Consider the following 16417-nt stretch of genomic DNA (forward strand, 5'->3'; position numbering starts at 1 on the left):
CAGTTGGGACCAAATAACAAGAAAACTAATGAATATTCATTATAAATTACATCCTTATAAATTAATACTGTACCTTCTCAAAAAGAGAGGAGGAGGTTTATTTCAAGTCAAACAAATTGTCATAGAAGAAAAACCATTCGTTGACTGATTATATAAAAGACAGCCAGGAACAAGTACAGATGCAAAATAAAAATTGGAACTTATTGAATGTACAGGAAACAAAACATGGAATGCTGAAATGATGTAATAAAAATAAGCAGAATGCCATTACATGATTAATTTATACAACAGATTGAGGGAAAGTTGAATAAAGATAAAACTTGGCAATGGCTTACAGTTAAAACATTTATAAAAGTGTCTCAAGCCTCGACAAAACTATTTGAATTAATTCAATCAAAACCAGAAATAAAAAATCATTGTGATTTGAAGTAAAAATTGTGCAAAGAAGCAGAAATAAGCGGTAGATCTTATTGTCTAAGAAAATTAATTATAACAGCAATATAACATTGTCACCAACATGATTCATTTGGAATATTTGTAAAAATCATGCCAGTAATGAAAAATTGGAAGGATCATATAGTTGAAAAAGTACTCATTGGTAAACAGGTTAAAACTAATACAGTCTTGACACTGATCACACAGATTTAACTGGTTGAAAAGAAGGCAGTGTAGAATAGAAAATAAAGAATTAGACAAGAACACTAAGCATTGAAAATGGAAAAATTGCTGCATAACTAGCTGTGATGGTCTCAATGGTTATCGACACACTGGGTTCTAATTCAAAAGTCTTGAATTAGATAATAGGCACACTGACAAATTTTCCTTCTGTCAGTTACGAAAGCCCACACTGTTTAAGATGCACATTGCATTATGATAGGTTTTGGGGAAGAACTCAGTGGATAAGAAGGGCAATAACAGCAGTTCCAGAAATGGAAGTTGTGAGTTCACATTTTTAATAAAAATAACAGAATAATAGAGTTGGAAGGGACTTTCTAGCCCAGCCCCCTGCCCAAGCAGGAGACCCTACACCATTTCCGACAAATGGCAGTCCAATATCTTCTTGGAAGCCTCCAATGATGGTGCTCCTACAACCTCCGAAGGCAAGCTGTTCTCACTGTCAGAAAATTTCTCCTTATTTCTAGATTGAATCTCCTTGGTCAGTTTCCATCCATTATTCCTTTTCTGGCCTTCAGATACTTTGGAAAATAGCTTGACCTCTTCCTCTCTGTGACAGTCCCTCAAATATTGGAACACTCTCATGTCTCCCCTGGTCCTTCTCTTCGCTAGCCTAGCCATGCCCAGTTCCAGTAACCATTCTTCATATTTTTTAGCCTCCATTCCCTTAATAATAGTAATAAACAATCATAGTTAGTCCTGTCAAACTTTAAAAAAAAATATAAATAACTCTATAAATACATTTTTCCCCAGGATCCACCATATTTCCAGTTCTCTTTTCCCAGGTGAATATGCTTCTTTCTTTACATTGTCTCCTCTGGTTTCCCAGCAATTTTATGTTTGATATCACTGTATTGGCAGCCAGCCAGCCACCTGAGTTTGTCATTAAAGGGGGATGATTAATACTGCTGGGTAATACTTCAGTCTTGAAGGCCAACAGCTGTTTCACGGAAGGGTAGGGACAAATCACATAGCCTCTGTTTGCAACTCCACAACTGCATCTTTCCTGGAAACTTTGGAAACTCTTCCAAGCAGAAACCTTGGAAAGATGTAACTGTAGCAAACTGAAAATGTCTTGGCAAAAGTAGAACTGACAACTGCAGCAAAATCTAGGGTACTTTCTTTGCTCTATCGCTGATGTGAAGCCCCTCTTTTCTATGCTTTGCAGAGTCCTAGTAACATGAGCAAATGAGATGAAGTGTTTTCACTACACTTGAAATCAACGTAGGGCACATCTGTGGACATACAATGATATTCAAAAGGAGGTGACTAACACTTTAAAAGCTAACAGTTGAATGAATATGCCATCTAATCCAATTCCTGATTCCATATTTCTGGTATAATGCAGAACCCGGATGAATGTTCAAATATCTCACTTTGTGCTGAAAAAAATGACCCAATGACCAAAGTAGCAGAGCCCATTGTAACAACATTGCCAAAAAGGCACTAGGTGTTGTTAATCTAATCTTGCGCAGCTTCTTCTCTGGCAATATTACACTGCTAACCAGAGCGTACAAAACATTTGCTAGACCAATTCTTGAATACAGCTCACCTGTCTTGAACCCGGATTGCATATCAGACATTAATACAATTGAGAGAGTCCATAAATATTTCATACAAAGAGTTCTCCACCCCTCTGCTTGCAACAGAATACCTTATTCCCCCGTACTTGAAATTTTGGGCTGAGATAACTTAGAGCTACTTGACTCTAATTTCTTCCCCAACCCCCCAAAACTTTAATCTTAGACTGTCTACAGTCACCCTCACCCCATTCCTAAGAGGTCTGGAAGGGGTGTGTATAAGCACACTACTGTGCCTACTGTCCCTGTCTTATTCTATTGTCCAAATTTACCTGTACCTACTCTGCTTTTGTTTATTTTCATACCAATACCTGCTATCTTGTACATGTTTTGACAAAATAAATAAATGAATAGAACAAAATAAATAAAACCACAGATGAAGTTGACTATTGAAGAACTCTTAGATTAACAATAAAACAGTAATGAGAAGAGAGGGGGTGAGAAATAGATTTTAGAAAAAATTCACTTTGATTCTGCAAAGGGTAGGAAGGGACAGAGAGAGAGACCCTGGCAAATGGTTGATATGCTGTTACATACCCTACAAGAAGTAAAAGTAGCATTGCGGAGTTTGTTTCCTCACTCAGATTCTCAAAGGACTGACTCTCAAAGAGCTACTTAAAATAAACTGCATTTTTCACAGATCATGCATACACAAGTAAGGGTGAAACAAGGCTAAACTAGGATGTCCTCAAATGGCAAAGAAAGGTGGTAGTCTTTGAGGGATTCTTTACATAAGAAGATGGATTTAAAGGTTAATTCTTTGACACGTTGCAAGATGGCAATCAAATCCAATAAGTGGCAGCCCGTTTACATCTATCTACCTGGTCTCTCAAGAGATTTACAGGAGCTGTTTGCGATAGCTGCTCAACCAAACCCTATTAAACATCTGTCTATTTTGAAGGTTAGATTTCATGTAGAACTTTGTAATGAAGTTATTGAAACACATCTGCACATACTGATCTAATTCAATCATATCCTCTTGTATCTCTATTTTGTAAAGAAAAACATGGATATTTATATCTCGGCTGCATTTTAGTTCTACATTATCCAGTTATCTTGTGCCAGCCATCTAGAATCATTAGATAAGGCAGCTTACAAATAAAGGAATGAACGAACAAATGAAATAATTATCGAACTACAATAGCAGCAAATTAATGGAACAGACCTAGAATCTGGTTATTCATGGTTGTTATCTTTAAAATATACAGGAAACATTTACCTGCCCTTTGGGAAAGGGGAAATACTTCCATCTTTATTCTAAAGAACATGTTTTGTATTTCAAGATAGAAAAACATAATGGTATAACTGTTAGGTATTACCATGCTGGGGTAGTGTTATCATTTCTGTAACCTTGTTTATATTGGGAGTCTTATTACAGAAAAGAATGTAATGAAAATCTCTCCATTGCCCTGTTGTCTTAAATTTCCTCTGAAAATAATCCATCTATATATGGATGATGAATTCAATCAATATGGAGACATAAAAATCTATGATTGGATTTCATGACCTTAGATTTCATAGCTAATAATGGTTAGCAGGTTTTCCCATTCCTTTTAGTTTTCAAAAGACAAATTACTATTGAAAAACTTCCACCTTGTAATTTTCCATTTGGATTGTTTTAAACACCCTTAATGTGGAAATAATGTGTAATTATTATCAAAGAGACAATTATATACAGTAGATATAAGTATAAAAGATATAATTCATTTCCCTGAGTCAATACAACATTTGTAGGCTAAACTGAGAAATTACCCAAAATATCTTTATGGCTTGTTTGCAGCATCTTGCATTCATATAACCATAATTTGCAATGTTGTTTTGTCAGTTTAGGACATTACTTCCAGTTTTTGGAAAAAAATGTCCATTGTGAAAAATGGATTCATTTAACAATCACACTATTAACAACTGCTGTAAATAAGTATTGAAAATTCGGGTCTGATTGTGTGGACTTACATCTACAATAACTTACAAGCATAATTCAGTGATGGTCATAAGTTGAGCACTCTCTGTATTAGAATCCTTTTGCTAGATTTAGATATATTTATGAAATAAGCCTGTTTCTAGCCATAAGTTTATGTTACAAAAAGAACTTTCAAAATGATATGACCTATAACTTTATTGGTAATAGTAAAAGTATATGAACATGAATTATTCCAGGGGAGTCTACAGAGAGGGGCGGCATACAAATCCAATAAATAAATAAATAAATAAATAAATAAATAAAATAAAGTAACTAAACATAATATAAAACTTACTTCTGTGCATTAATAATTACAATGCTACAATTACAGTGCTCTGTTTTGTGCAATATTGAATTTTATCATATGAAATTAACTGAAAGTTGTGTAAAATTATAGTCTCCTGAAAGTTCACAGGGTTTAATATATTAAATAAATACTGTTAACTGAGAAGAGCAGCAACCAAGAAATGAGTCCACAATCACTTTTGACAAAGTAATTTCACGTTAGTCATTTCTTTAAAATGTTCCACTTTCCACTGGTAAAAATGTTCCACTTTCATTGTAGATGAATAAAGACTGAACAGTTTATGCTCCGTTATATTGACAGAAATCCTTGAGCTCACTGAAAATGTTGATAGGTGTCTTGATTGTAGCAGAAATGGCTTCCATTTAATTATAAAATTACACATGTTTTTGATTTGCCATCTGCTGATTCTCCATTTCCAGCAACTTCTCCTGCTAAAATGGAAAAAAACCCAACAATGTATAAATATGCATGCATTTTAATTTTTGAAATGGTTTATTGATGTATACTTTAGCATCAAAAGAATCATCTAATCATTTGAAAGTTCAACCCATTTTCACTGCTGACCACATTGAATGTACTCTGGTGCAATTTTTCTATTATAACCAATGATTAATTATCAGACGTATAAAACATCATACAAAATTTCTCAGTGGACATTTTGGTATATACAATTAAATGATAGGACAATATAACCCTCTTTTCTACTTGACCAATATAAGCTGCTCTCAGTTGATTTGAAATGATTACACCAGATTGTATTTGTTATATGACTCTTTTCTTATTTATTTACATTAGCACAATCAATATTAGAATTAAACTTAAATTTGAAAACTGGGGATCACTATGATACTATGTTATTTTTTTTCTTTTCATCTGTATGGCAATTTGATCCATGACCTATCTGCTGAAATGCTGAAGTATAATTAACAGTATAATTTTCACTTGAATTTTGAGGTGTTTTACTTATTTATACCAGGAAGTCAATCTTTGTACTTTAGATAACTAATGTATATACAGGGCAATAACTTTAACAGCTGCATAGAACCTGCTGCTCAGTGGTTGAAGGAAGGAATATACAGCATGGAAGCTATCAGAATAGTATATATAGTACATATCAGCCTTTCTCAACTCAGAAAGGTTGCTAGATGTTCCACAAAAGATTGAAGCGGGGGGGGGGGGGGGAGATTTTGATGGTGAGCCCTGGACAATGCTAGTGTTGAATTTCTACATTCTCCAACTCCAGCTACCAGCCTACCATTTTACAATGGTACCTCTACTTAAGAACTTAATTCATTCCCTGACCAGGTTCTTAAGTAGAAGCAATTTTTCCCATAGGAATCAATGTAAAAGCAAATGATGCGTGTAAACCCATTAGGAAAGAAAGAAAAGCTCAAATTTTGGGTGGGAGGAGGAGGAGGAGGAAGAAGACGAGGAGCACAGTCACTGCCAAAGGAAGAAGGTGAGGTGAGAGTCCCCTTTTGCCTTTCCGTGCCCAGATGCTCCAGGAGGCAACCTCATGCCAGATGTATGGAAGGCAGCATGAGGGAGTCACCACAGCGAATTAGTTTATTCCCCCTCCAAGCACCCAGAGAAAGGAAAATGCTTTGTTTGCTCTGGGCTGCCAAAGCCTCGTTAAGCGCCACCGAAAGGCTCCTCTGGTAGCCCAGAAAAGCCCGAGATGGCCGGGATTAAAGGAGGGATGGCAGAAAACTGGGCGGGCCTTCGTGCCGCTCTCAAATTTTCTAGGAAATTTTTCTGGGCTCGGGTTCTTAAGTAAAAAATGGTTATTAAGTAGAGGTAAAAAAATCTTGAGCACCCAGTTCTTATCTAGAAAAGTTCTTAAGTAGAAGCATTCTTAAGTATCAGCAAAGTGGAAATATAATTGGAGATCATGCCCAGGGAAATAATGTATTTCAGAAAAACATCACCTACTTATCACAAAAAGAGATATAAGTGAATTGATGATGTCTTACCATAGGCTGGGTTATACTTTCATAGTAAAGTACTGTAATAGGGCTATTTATGGGGAAACTTTGGTGGGATTGGGGCCACTGGATTTTATTTATGAGTATCATTAACAGTCAGAAAAATGTCAAAGTAAATTACAGCCATTGTTATAGAGATCCAACGGTATTTTCAGGATAGTCTTGATTGTGGCCTCAAACACTTGCAAGATACAGCAAATTTTTTTTAAAAAAAATGTAATATAAAAAATTTGTGCAGTAGCAAAAATTGAAATTAATTGAGCAAGCCCATTCTCATTAAATCATACAATTTTCATAAATTAAGTTCCACAACCTTAAACCCAGACTAATTTACAATTTTAACTTTTTGAAGTTAAAAAGCTGGCATTCAAAATAGTTAACAGATAATATTTTTCAGCTGTGGTTTATTTAAATTTGATCTTGGTAAACATAGTGGTTTAAAATTGGTATATCTTATTTCTGTCATTTTGGTTTGTCTGCACTTTTTAAATTTGTTGCTTTACTGTCCCTCTAAAATATACTACAGTGATCTCTCTATTATCGCGAGGGTTCCGTTCTCAGACCCCTCGCAATAATCGATTTTTCGCAATGTAGGGTTCCGGAAGTAAAAACACCATCTGCGCATGCGTGCCCTTTTTTCCATGGCCGCGCATGCGCAGATGGTGGAGTTTGCGTGGGTGGCGGGGGAAGACCCAGGGAAGATTCTTTCGTCTGCCTAGCAGCTGATCTGCTCGGCAGCGCAGCACCAGCGAGGAGCCGAAGATCCGGGTTTCCCCGCTGCCCACGGAAAGGGGAAACCCGGATCTTCGGCTCCTCGCTGCTGCTGCGCTGCCAAGCAGATCAGCTGCTAGGCAGCCGCTCGAGAGCAAGAGGGGGAGAGATAGAGAAAGAGAGAGAAGGAAAGAAAGAGATGAGAGAGGGAGGAAGAGAGTGTGAGAGAGGAAGAAGCAAGATAGAGAAAGAGAGAGAGAAAGAAAGATGAGAAAGGAAGGAAGAGAAATGAGAAAATGATTGAAGCAGAGAATGACAGGAAAGAAAGAGAAAGAGACAGAGAAGTGACTCTTGGTGATGACGTATGACGTCATCGGGTGGAAAAATCGCGATATAGCGTTTCGCGAAGAACGAGATCGCGAAACTCGAGGGATCACTGCATTCGGATTGCATTCAGATGGATTCTTCCCAAAATGAATTAGTATTTTTTAGTATTTCCCTTCCCTTCCCTCTCCTCCCTCCCTCCTTCCCATCCTTCCTTCCTTCCCATCCTCCCTCCATCCGTCCTCCCTCCCTCCCTTCCTCTAAAATATAGTCTCTGCAATCTAGCACAAGAATTGTGAATTTTGGCTGATTTTCTGCTTTATTGCTTCATATTGTTCCAGAATCCTCTGTGTAAATCAATTTAAACTTTCTTCAGTTAGTGGACTCTTGGGATATTTAGATTTTGCTCACGATATGTCATTATTTACACTAATCCCTAAAGATAGCTGGGTTAATCTGTTGCAGCAAAGAACTGATGGAATGTACTGCAGACCTTGAAATTATATCAATTAAAACTACATTTGGTACCTTAAGTTCCAAACTCAGCAAAAATTCTCAAGGTTACGGAAATGTTTGTATATACCCATGGATTGCTTGAATCAGCGCATTTCTATATGCCTAACCTGGTTTATCATTTTCTTCTAGCTTTTGCTTTTCTTCTTCGAGAGCTTTCATCTTTGCGTCATAAATATCGCCTAGAGCTTTCCATTCCACTCGGTTGTTTTGAAGACCATCAAGCATAGGTGTAATTTCTTTATGGAACCTTGAGAATTCCTAAAGAAACAGCGGAATGTTTATTTACCATTGAAATAGAAAATTAGCAGTAGCAACACATGCATTTTTATATAGAGGGGATTGAAAAAATCTTACCAGCACAATATTTTTCTTTAGGGATGCATTTCTTACATACCGTATTTTGGGGGATATAAGACGCATCTTTCCCCACCTCCCAAAGGAGGATTTTATTTATTTATTTATGTATTAGATTTGTATGCCGCCCCTTTCCGTAGACTCGGGGCGGCTCAGGATGTAAATATTGGTGCATCTTAGACACCAAATACAGCCATTTTGGCCCTCCAAAGCCTTGCCCCTACACCCCATTTTTGCAAAAAATTGACAGCTGGGGGAAGGCAAAAACACCTCCGTTTTTGCAAAAAAATGGGCAAAATTTGGTTTTTTGTTTTTTTTTTGCAAAAACAGCATTTGGCCTTCCCCCAGCCCTTAAAAGCACTTTGCAGGCCTCCCAAACCCTTTGTGAACCACATTTTTGCAAAAAAGGGTGAAAATGGGGAATTTTTTTTGAAAAACGGGACTGTTTTTGCTTTCCCCCAGCCCCCGAGAAGACTCTGCATGCTTTCCAAACACTCTGTGTGCCCCCATTTTTCACAAAAATGAGTGAAAAACAGGTCCATCCTGAGCATCATTCGCACACCAGTCTGGCGTCCCCCTACCCACGAGCCAGCCGGCCTGAATAGCCTGAGCCCACCAGCCGTTCCTGGCTAGTCTCCTGAGGAGTGGGCAGGCAAGGCTTCCGGGTCCAACAAAGGGGCTGGGGGCCGGACTTCCTCCCTCTTTTGAGGAAATTTTTAAATGAAGGGCTGACAACTTCAAGTAAGGCACAACGAGACTCGGTCACTCGGAAAGACATTCCATATGCTTACTGGGTTGGTGGCTGCTTCTCTCCGCCACTGGGAGAGCGTCTTGGTCATCACAGTGAAATTTAGCATCCACGAGCCGCCACTTTGGGTCCAGTAAGTCCCATTAGAAAAGTGCTGCTGCAGAGAGAAGCAGCCAGGTAGAAGAATGCTGCTTCTCTCCACTGCACTGCAGTGCTTTCCAGATAGGACATGTTACAGGACCCAAAGTGGTGGCTCACGGATGCTAAATTTCACTGTGCTGCCCAAGACGCTCTCCCAGCAACAGTAGCAGTGGAGAGAAGCAGCAGCCGACCTGAACAGCACATGGAGCATCTCCCTGAGTGACCAAGGCTTGGCCCAGCACCAACAAGGGCTGAAGAAGCTCTGCAGCTATAAGATGTTGCTTGATCTTGTGGCTGCTTCTTGCAGCCCTTGTTGGTGCTGGGCAAACCTCAGGCGGAGAGATGCTCCATGTGATCTCTAGGTCGGTGTCTGCTTCTCTCCGCTGCAGGGCTTTCTGGGTAGGATTTCTTACCAGTAAGAACCCAAAATGCTTTGGCCCCTTGGGCCTGTGACACTCCCCCCCCCGTGTCTGCACTGCCCCCCTCATGGTTCTTCGGCTGAGTGCAGCAGACTGCAGGACAGATAAATTGCTTAAGCCCTGAGGACCATGGTTTGAGGCCAGAGGTTCTAAGCAAGCATGGGCAGTGAACATAGATTTCCCAGGGAGGATGCATGCAACGGCCCTGGGATTGAGGTGTAAAGCAAAACAGCAACTTATTTACCTAAAACTAGGGAGCGGGGAAGGCTTGGGAGTGAGGAAGCCAGAGAGAAGCTAGGGGCCTAGGCAAGCTGCAATTGCTGGAGAGCTGGGAAAGCAGGCAAGCCGGTGAGGGAACTGGAGAGGGCCTAGGCAAGATGCGATGGCTAGGGAGTCACGATAGCAGGTGAGGGAACAGGAAAATAGCTAGGCCGCAGGTGCCATGTGGTCTAGGGTCTAGGCAAGCTACGAGCAAGGCCAGCGAGTGGCCCAAGCAGATGAGGTGAGAAAAGAAGTGACTGCAAAGTAGGGTGGGTGGGGCAGAGAGAGTCAGGAAGGGCGGGGCCAAGCAATGGAGGGACTTTCTGTTTCACCAAACAGCCCAGATTCATAACAACCGGTTTGCCTGAAACCGTCTGAACTGGCTGAATCCCACCCCTGGTTCTGTCCAGATTTAATCTCATATTTTGTATTTCTACATTAAGAACATACATAATAAAATGGAATGATACGAAGCTATCCCTTACCTTATACACAAAGGTACATACAAAATCAATGAAACCACATTGAAGCTTCGGTAATTCATCCCTTTTGGCTCTGTCCATCAAAGCCTAGAAAGAATTGAAGAAAGTAATTAGTGGGCTTGTAATCTTATTTTTTAAGATTGAATACATTGCTGCTGTGTAGGATGCTTACAATTGGCTGTTGCTGTAAGACGGTTCGTTCAAGATCACCTTGCTCCCAAAATTCACTTGCAACCATCAAAGCAACCTGAGGAACGGATAAGAATTAATTTTATGTTTTTCACAATTGTTGTCAGAAAGTAGAGTAATTAGATATTATTATTATTATTATTATTATTATTATTATTATTATTATTATTATTATTATTAATTTGATTTCTATGCCTCCCCTCTCCCCTCCATCAAAGCATACATTGATCCAAGAAAAGGATATTGTACAGAAGGACAGAGAAAAATATTTTTTTCTATGGAAAAATTGTAACTGTTTAAAAACTGGGGTCCTTAAACCTGGAGCTGCCACCCACTATCAGGTGCATCCTGTTTGGAGCTAGGTTGCACAAATGGCGGTTGAGCATTCATGCTTATGCACTTGTCAGGTGTGAGTTGCCACTACTTGGTGAAGCAGTGGAAGTGATGTGCCGGTACCTGGAGGCTGTTGGGGTCTGGATGGGTGTCAACAGGCTCAAACTCAACCATGACAAGATGGAGTAGCTGTGGGTTTTGCCTCCCAAGGACAATTCCATCTGTCCGTCCATTACCCTGGGGGGGGGGATCACTGACTCTCTCAAAGAGGGTCCGTAATTTGGGCGTCCTCCTCGATCCACAGCTGATGTTAGAACGCCATCTTTCGGCTGTGGCAAGCGGGGGCGTTTGCCCAGGTCTGCCTGGTGCGCCCTCATCACCTCGAGGTTCGACTATTGCAATGCTCTCTACATGGGGCTACGTTTGAAGAGTGTTCGGAAACTGCAAATCGTGCAGAACGTGGGTGTGTGAGCCGTCATGGATCTCCCCAGATACACCCATGTTTCTTCAACACTCCACGGCCTACATTGGCTGCCGATTGGTTTTCGGACACAATTCAAAGTGTTGGTAATGACCTACAAAGGCCTACATGGCATTGGACCAGAATACTTACGGGACCACCTTCTGCCGCATACACCCCAGCGACCGATAAGGTCCCACAGAGTTGGCCTTCTTCAGGTCCCGTCAACCAAACAATGTCGTCTGGTGGGACCTAGGGGAAGAGCCTTCTCTGTGGTGGCCCCTGCCCTCTGGAATCAGCTCCCTCCGGAGATTCGTACTGCCTCCACACTCCTCACCTTCTGCAAGACACTTAAGACCCATCTATGTCGCCAGGCATGGGGCAGCTAGATCATGCCCCCTTCTTCTCTGACCGTTAAATGTTATACAGGTATATGGATGTGATTGAGTAGACTGACTGTTTTTAATATAATGGGATTTTAGTTACTGTTTTTAAACTATTAGATCTGTATACATATTGTTTGTATTGCATCCTCGGATCCTCGGAGCGGGGCGGCATACACATCTAATTAATAATAATAATAATAATAATAATAATAATAATAATAATAATAATAACAACAACATGCACCTGAGTGAGATTTTTGCTTCTGCGCATGCACACGAAGCAAAATCTTGTGAGGGGACATGCGTGTGAGAGAGATTTTAGTGGTTTTTTTGCTTCCACGCATGTGCAGAAGCAAAAAACCACCGAAATCTGATGTGCACATTCCCTCGTGTGCATGCACAGAAGCAAAATCTTGCTGGGACACAGGCACATGCCTGCAGAAGAAGTAAAGCTATGCGTGCAGCTCAACTTTCACTACTGGTGTGGTTTTCTTATCCATACCGGTAGCAATCTGCTGCTGGCACTACTCCATTCATGCAAGTGGCAGGTCCTCGCATCTGCGTGTGCAGCTCCATTCACTCGCCTGCCACTCGCATAAAACTATCCCCACTCCCTCGCATCCCCTCCTTGGAAAGATTGGGGACTGCTGCTTTAGAACCTTGTCTTTATTTTTTAAATATCTTAACAAAAAAAAATAGTTATAGACATGATGAAATGGTTGGTAAACATGGGTAGAGACTATTTCTTAAAGCAGAACATGTTAAAGTTATGTAAAACTAAGTAATGAACATTTACTTTCTTTCCACTACTAAAAGTGGATCCTCATATAAATCATGATCAGATGTTTGTCAAGGAAGTTCCAGTAATGTGGTCCTCACCACACAATTTGCAGATGTCATAGTTGTGGGAACAATAGCTTTAAAGTGGGATTGGACATGAGAGACCTAGTTGACAATTCATGGAGCAATAAAAAAGATGACATTTTCTTAACAACAGACTTAGCAGAAATGTTTGATGAAAGACATCTGAGGACAGGCAGACCTTAAAAAGTTTGCATATATATTTCCCTTCTGTCATCTGAACTAAAATTTACCATTTATTTGTAATTTTAAATTGTCTCAGAGGGGGAAATCATTAAAATATACAAACATTAATATGGTCCCTGTATTAAGTTCATTAAATGAATTGGCTTGCATTGTATTACCCAAATTAAATTTTGATCTGATTTAGTGTAATGCATCCAGAGTCCAGTATGGCCTTTGGTTTAAAATACATGGAGTATTTCAGGGGTAGATTGGGCTTTGGTCCGAACTGGAAGGACTCATGAAGGAGTTTTGCTTCCTTAAAAATATATATACAGTGGTACTTCTTCTTACGAACTTAATTTGTTCCGTGACCAGGTTCGTAAATAGAAAGGTTTGTAAGAAGAAGCAATTTTCCTCATAGGAATCAATGTAAAAGCAAATAATGTGTGCAACCCCATCCCAAAAGTCACCCCTTTTGCCTTGCGCCACTGGGAATCCCCGCCTCCAGACTTCCATTGCCAGCCGAAGCGCCCGTTCTAGTGTTGTTGGGATTTCCCTAAGCCTCCCCTTGCTGGGATTCAAAGTAGCGCCGGCAAAAATTAAGGGAATCCCAGCGAGGCGAGCCTCAGGGGAATCCCAGCAACACAAGAACGGGCGCTTCGGCTAGCAACAGAAGTCCGGAGGTGGGGTTTCCCAGCAGCAGCGGCTCGGGTTCGTAAGGTGAAAATAGTTTGGAAGAAGAGGCAAAAAAATCATAAACACCAGGTTCGTATCTCAAAAAGTTCATTAGTAGAGGTGTTCGTAAGAAGAGGTACCACTGTCTCAAATTTCCCCTTTTTTGCATTATGTCTAAATTGCTTTGCAAATTCAACAAATAGACCGAATAGCATATATTAAATTCTGAGTTTTTCTTGATTCTTATGGTGCTCACCTTACTTTGCACCTCCCAAGGTTTAGTGATGGCAGAAAGGTCACAGCCGGTCATCATCATAGCCCTTGAAATAAAAATAATAGATTTAGACATTTTTAAAAGAATTCAGCACACTCCATGTTGCAGGAAGAGAAACATTAAATCTACTTACATGATGACTTCTTTTTTGGTAGGATCCATAGTTATGTATTTAATGGCTTCATTCTCGTCTTCCATTTTTTCAGTGACATCCACTATTTTTTGAAACATAGTCCTTTTCCTGAGAAAAAACAGTAACTTTTGTAATATATATACAAGTCACATTTTTGTGGGTCTGCTTCAACTTCCAGTATTGTGTGAAGAGTTTGAACTTTCACCTCCCCTCCCTTCCAGGATGATCCAAATCTGCTCTGGATGGTCCCCAAGCCCCCAAACCACATTTGAAAGATGTATGAAAAACTCCTTAGAGATGCAGATCAATCAACAGAATTGCACCACTGAATTCAATTCATAGATTTTAGGAGCCCGGCCAACAGATTAGTTGATAATGCAGAAAGGAATAATGTTTTATCATGCTATATTTTAAGTATCATAATGCCCTGATGCTTGAATCATGTTGAGTTTTCTTATTAAATCTCAGTATCACATTTACATTGTGTTTTTAAGTAGAAATATTACAGAAAGTACATTGGAATGCAATCGTTTTTATGATGCGTAGATATGCAAAAGTTTAAAGCAGACATAGTCATAGATGAATTCAATTAAGGTTTTATGTCATTTATATCATAACTCAAAACATCGCTACAGAGCACTGTACACCAAGACAACTAGACACAAGAACAGTTTTTTCCCGAATGCCATCACTCTACTAAACAAACAATTCAACACTGTCAAACTCTTTACTAAGTCCTTTTCCTCCCACTTATGACTGTATGACTGTAACTTGTTGCTTGTATCCTAAGATTTTTTTATTAATATTGATTGTTTCTTCATTGCTTATTTGACCCCTACGACAATCATTAAGTGTTGTACCACATGATTCTTGACAAATGTATCTTTTTCTTTTATGTATACTGAGAGCATATGCACCAAGAAAAATTCCTTGTGTGTTCAATCACGCTTGGCCTATAAAGAATTCTATTCTGTTCTATTTAACTTGCCTTTGACAATGATTAAAATCACAACAGGGCGAAACAAAAGGGCTCTTAAAATTAAAGTACCGTATGACAAAATGCAGTAACGTTAATGTGCATAAGAAGACTTCATGGTTTGGTAATAGGAAATAAGGGACTTACTTGAAATACAGAGCCAAATCTGTTGCTATGATGCAAATTTCAAATATATGTATAACATTTTCATGCTGGCGTTTATTTAGGTTTTGGAAGATGTTTAAACTCTGCAGAATAAAGATTTTTTTTGTGCAAGTCAGTATTGCTTCCAAAGTAGAAAAATAGCATTCCTCTCTTGCAAGGGTGGGTTCCTTCCAGTTCGGACCGTTTCACCCAAAGGGATAGTGACCTGCTGGCGACATCACGATGACATCACCGACCCAGTTCAGCCAGTGCCAGTCCATGGGCGCCACCATATTAAAAAAAAATTAAAACAATTTTGATTTTTTTTCCTTCCAAGCATACTGTATGCTTGGAAGGATTTGTATGCCGCCCCGAGTCTTCGGAGAGGGGCGGCATACAAATCTAATAAATTGAATTGAATTGAATACTCAGAAGCCGAGTTACTGGCACTGTGCGTGCGGTTGCCATCTTGTTTTTGGCTTTTAAAAATTATTATTTCTGGATTTTTCAGCACTGCACATGCGCACTCCCATGAGGTGCGCCCACACAACGTGGGAGGAAGCGAACTGGCAGCGAGGTAAGTAAGGACCCACCCCTGCCTCTACGTAGGAATGCTATTGTTTGGCTATAGCTACTCGAAATATTTTATATACCAAATGAATGAAAATAAGCACGGACCTCATCTTGTAGCAGGGTTTTACTGTACTCTAGATGGTGCCTTTCCAAAATGGAAGAGCCATGGAGCCTTGCCAATGGAGCTGCTGTCCTGGTGAAACATTAGAGGATTGAGAATATATCAGGTTTTGGGAGAGGGGTTTGCCCGAATCTTTGCACATTTTAGAACAGTAGTGAACAACCTGTGGAATAGAGGCAACATTATTTTTGCAGGCCCAGAATCACCATCCTCTTCTTGGCAACTGAACGTACATTCTCATTGTGCCCAGAGAGAGAAAGATCTGCCTCTACCTAGGGTTGAGTTCATAAACCTCCTGATTGTGAGGCGAGAGCTCTACCTCTAGGCCAGTGATGGCGAACCTCTGGCACGGGTGCCACAGGTGGCATGTGGAGCCATATCTGCTGTTACACGAGCCGTTGCCCTCGCTCAGCTCCAACATGCCTGTGTGTCTTGGCCAGCTGATTTTTGCCTCACACAGAGGTTCTGGGAGGGCGTTTTGGGTCCTGGGAACCTCTGGGGGAGATTGGGGAGGGTGTTTTTACCCTCCCCTGGTGCCAGGCAAGCCTTTGGAACCTGGGGAAGGTGAAACAGGAGCCTACTGGGCCCACCAGAAGTTAGGAAATAGGCCGTTTCTGGCCTGCAGAAGGCCTTGGGGGGGGGACCTATTTTCACCCACCCCAGG

At 40.2% G+C, this 16417-nt stretch overlaps 1 protein-coding gene across 1 annotated transcript in view; it reads right to left on the reverse strand.

Moving 5' to 3' along the window:
* Positions 1 to 4358: 4358 nt before the first annotated feature.
* The window catches only part of PDE6C (phosphodiesterase 6C), a 40970-nt gene continuing 28911 nt past the window's right edge, over positions 4359 to 16417 (reverse strand). The window contains exons 14-21 of the mRNA XM_070753976.1: positions 15738 to 15825; positions 15063 to 15163; positions 13940 to 14047; positions 13789 to 13852; positions 10636 to 10710; positions 10467 to 10550; positions 8166 to 8316; positions 4359 to 4953 (exon numbers count right to left, since the gene is read on the reverse strand). Coding sequence (XP_070610077.1) covers positions 4889 to 4953; positions 8166 to 8316; positions 10467 to 10550; positions 10636 to 10710; positions 13789 to 13852; positions 13940 to 14047; positions 15063 to 15163; positions 15738 to 15825 — 736 coding nt within the window. The 3' untranslated portion in view covers positions 4359 to 4888. The remainder of the gene's footprint in view (positions 4954 to 8165; positions 8317 to 10466; positions 10551 to 10635; positions 10711 to 13788; positions 13853 to 13939; positions 14048 to 15062; positions 15164 to 15737; positions 15826 to 16417) is intronic.

This window comes from Erythrolamprus reginae, chromosome 5 (genome assembly GCF_031021105.1).
Source record: "Erythrolamprus reginae isolate rEryReg1 chromosome 5, rEryReg1.hap1, whole genome shotgun sequence".
NCBI lineage: Eukaryota > Metazoa > Chordata > Lepidosauria > Squamata > Dipsadidae > Erythrolamprus > Erythrolamprus reginae.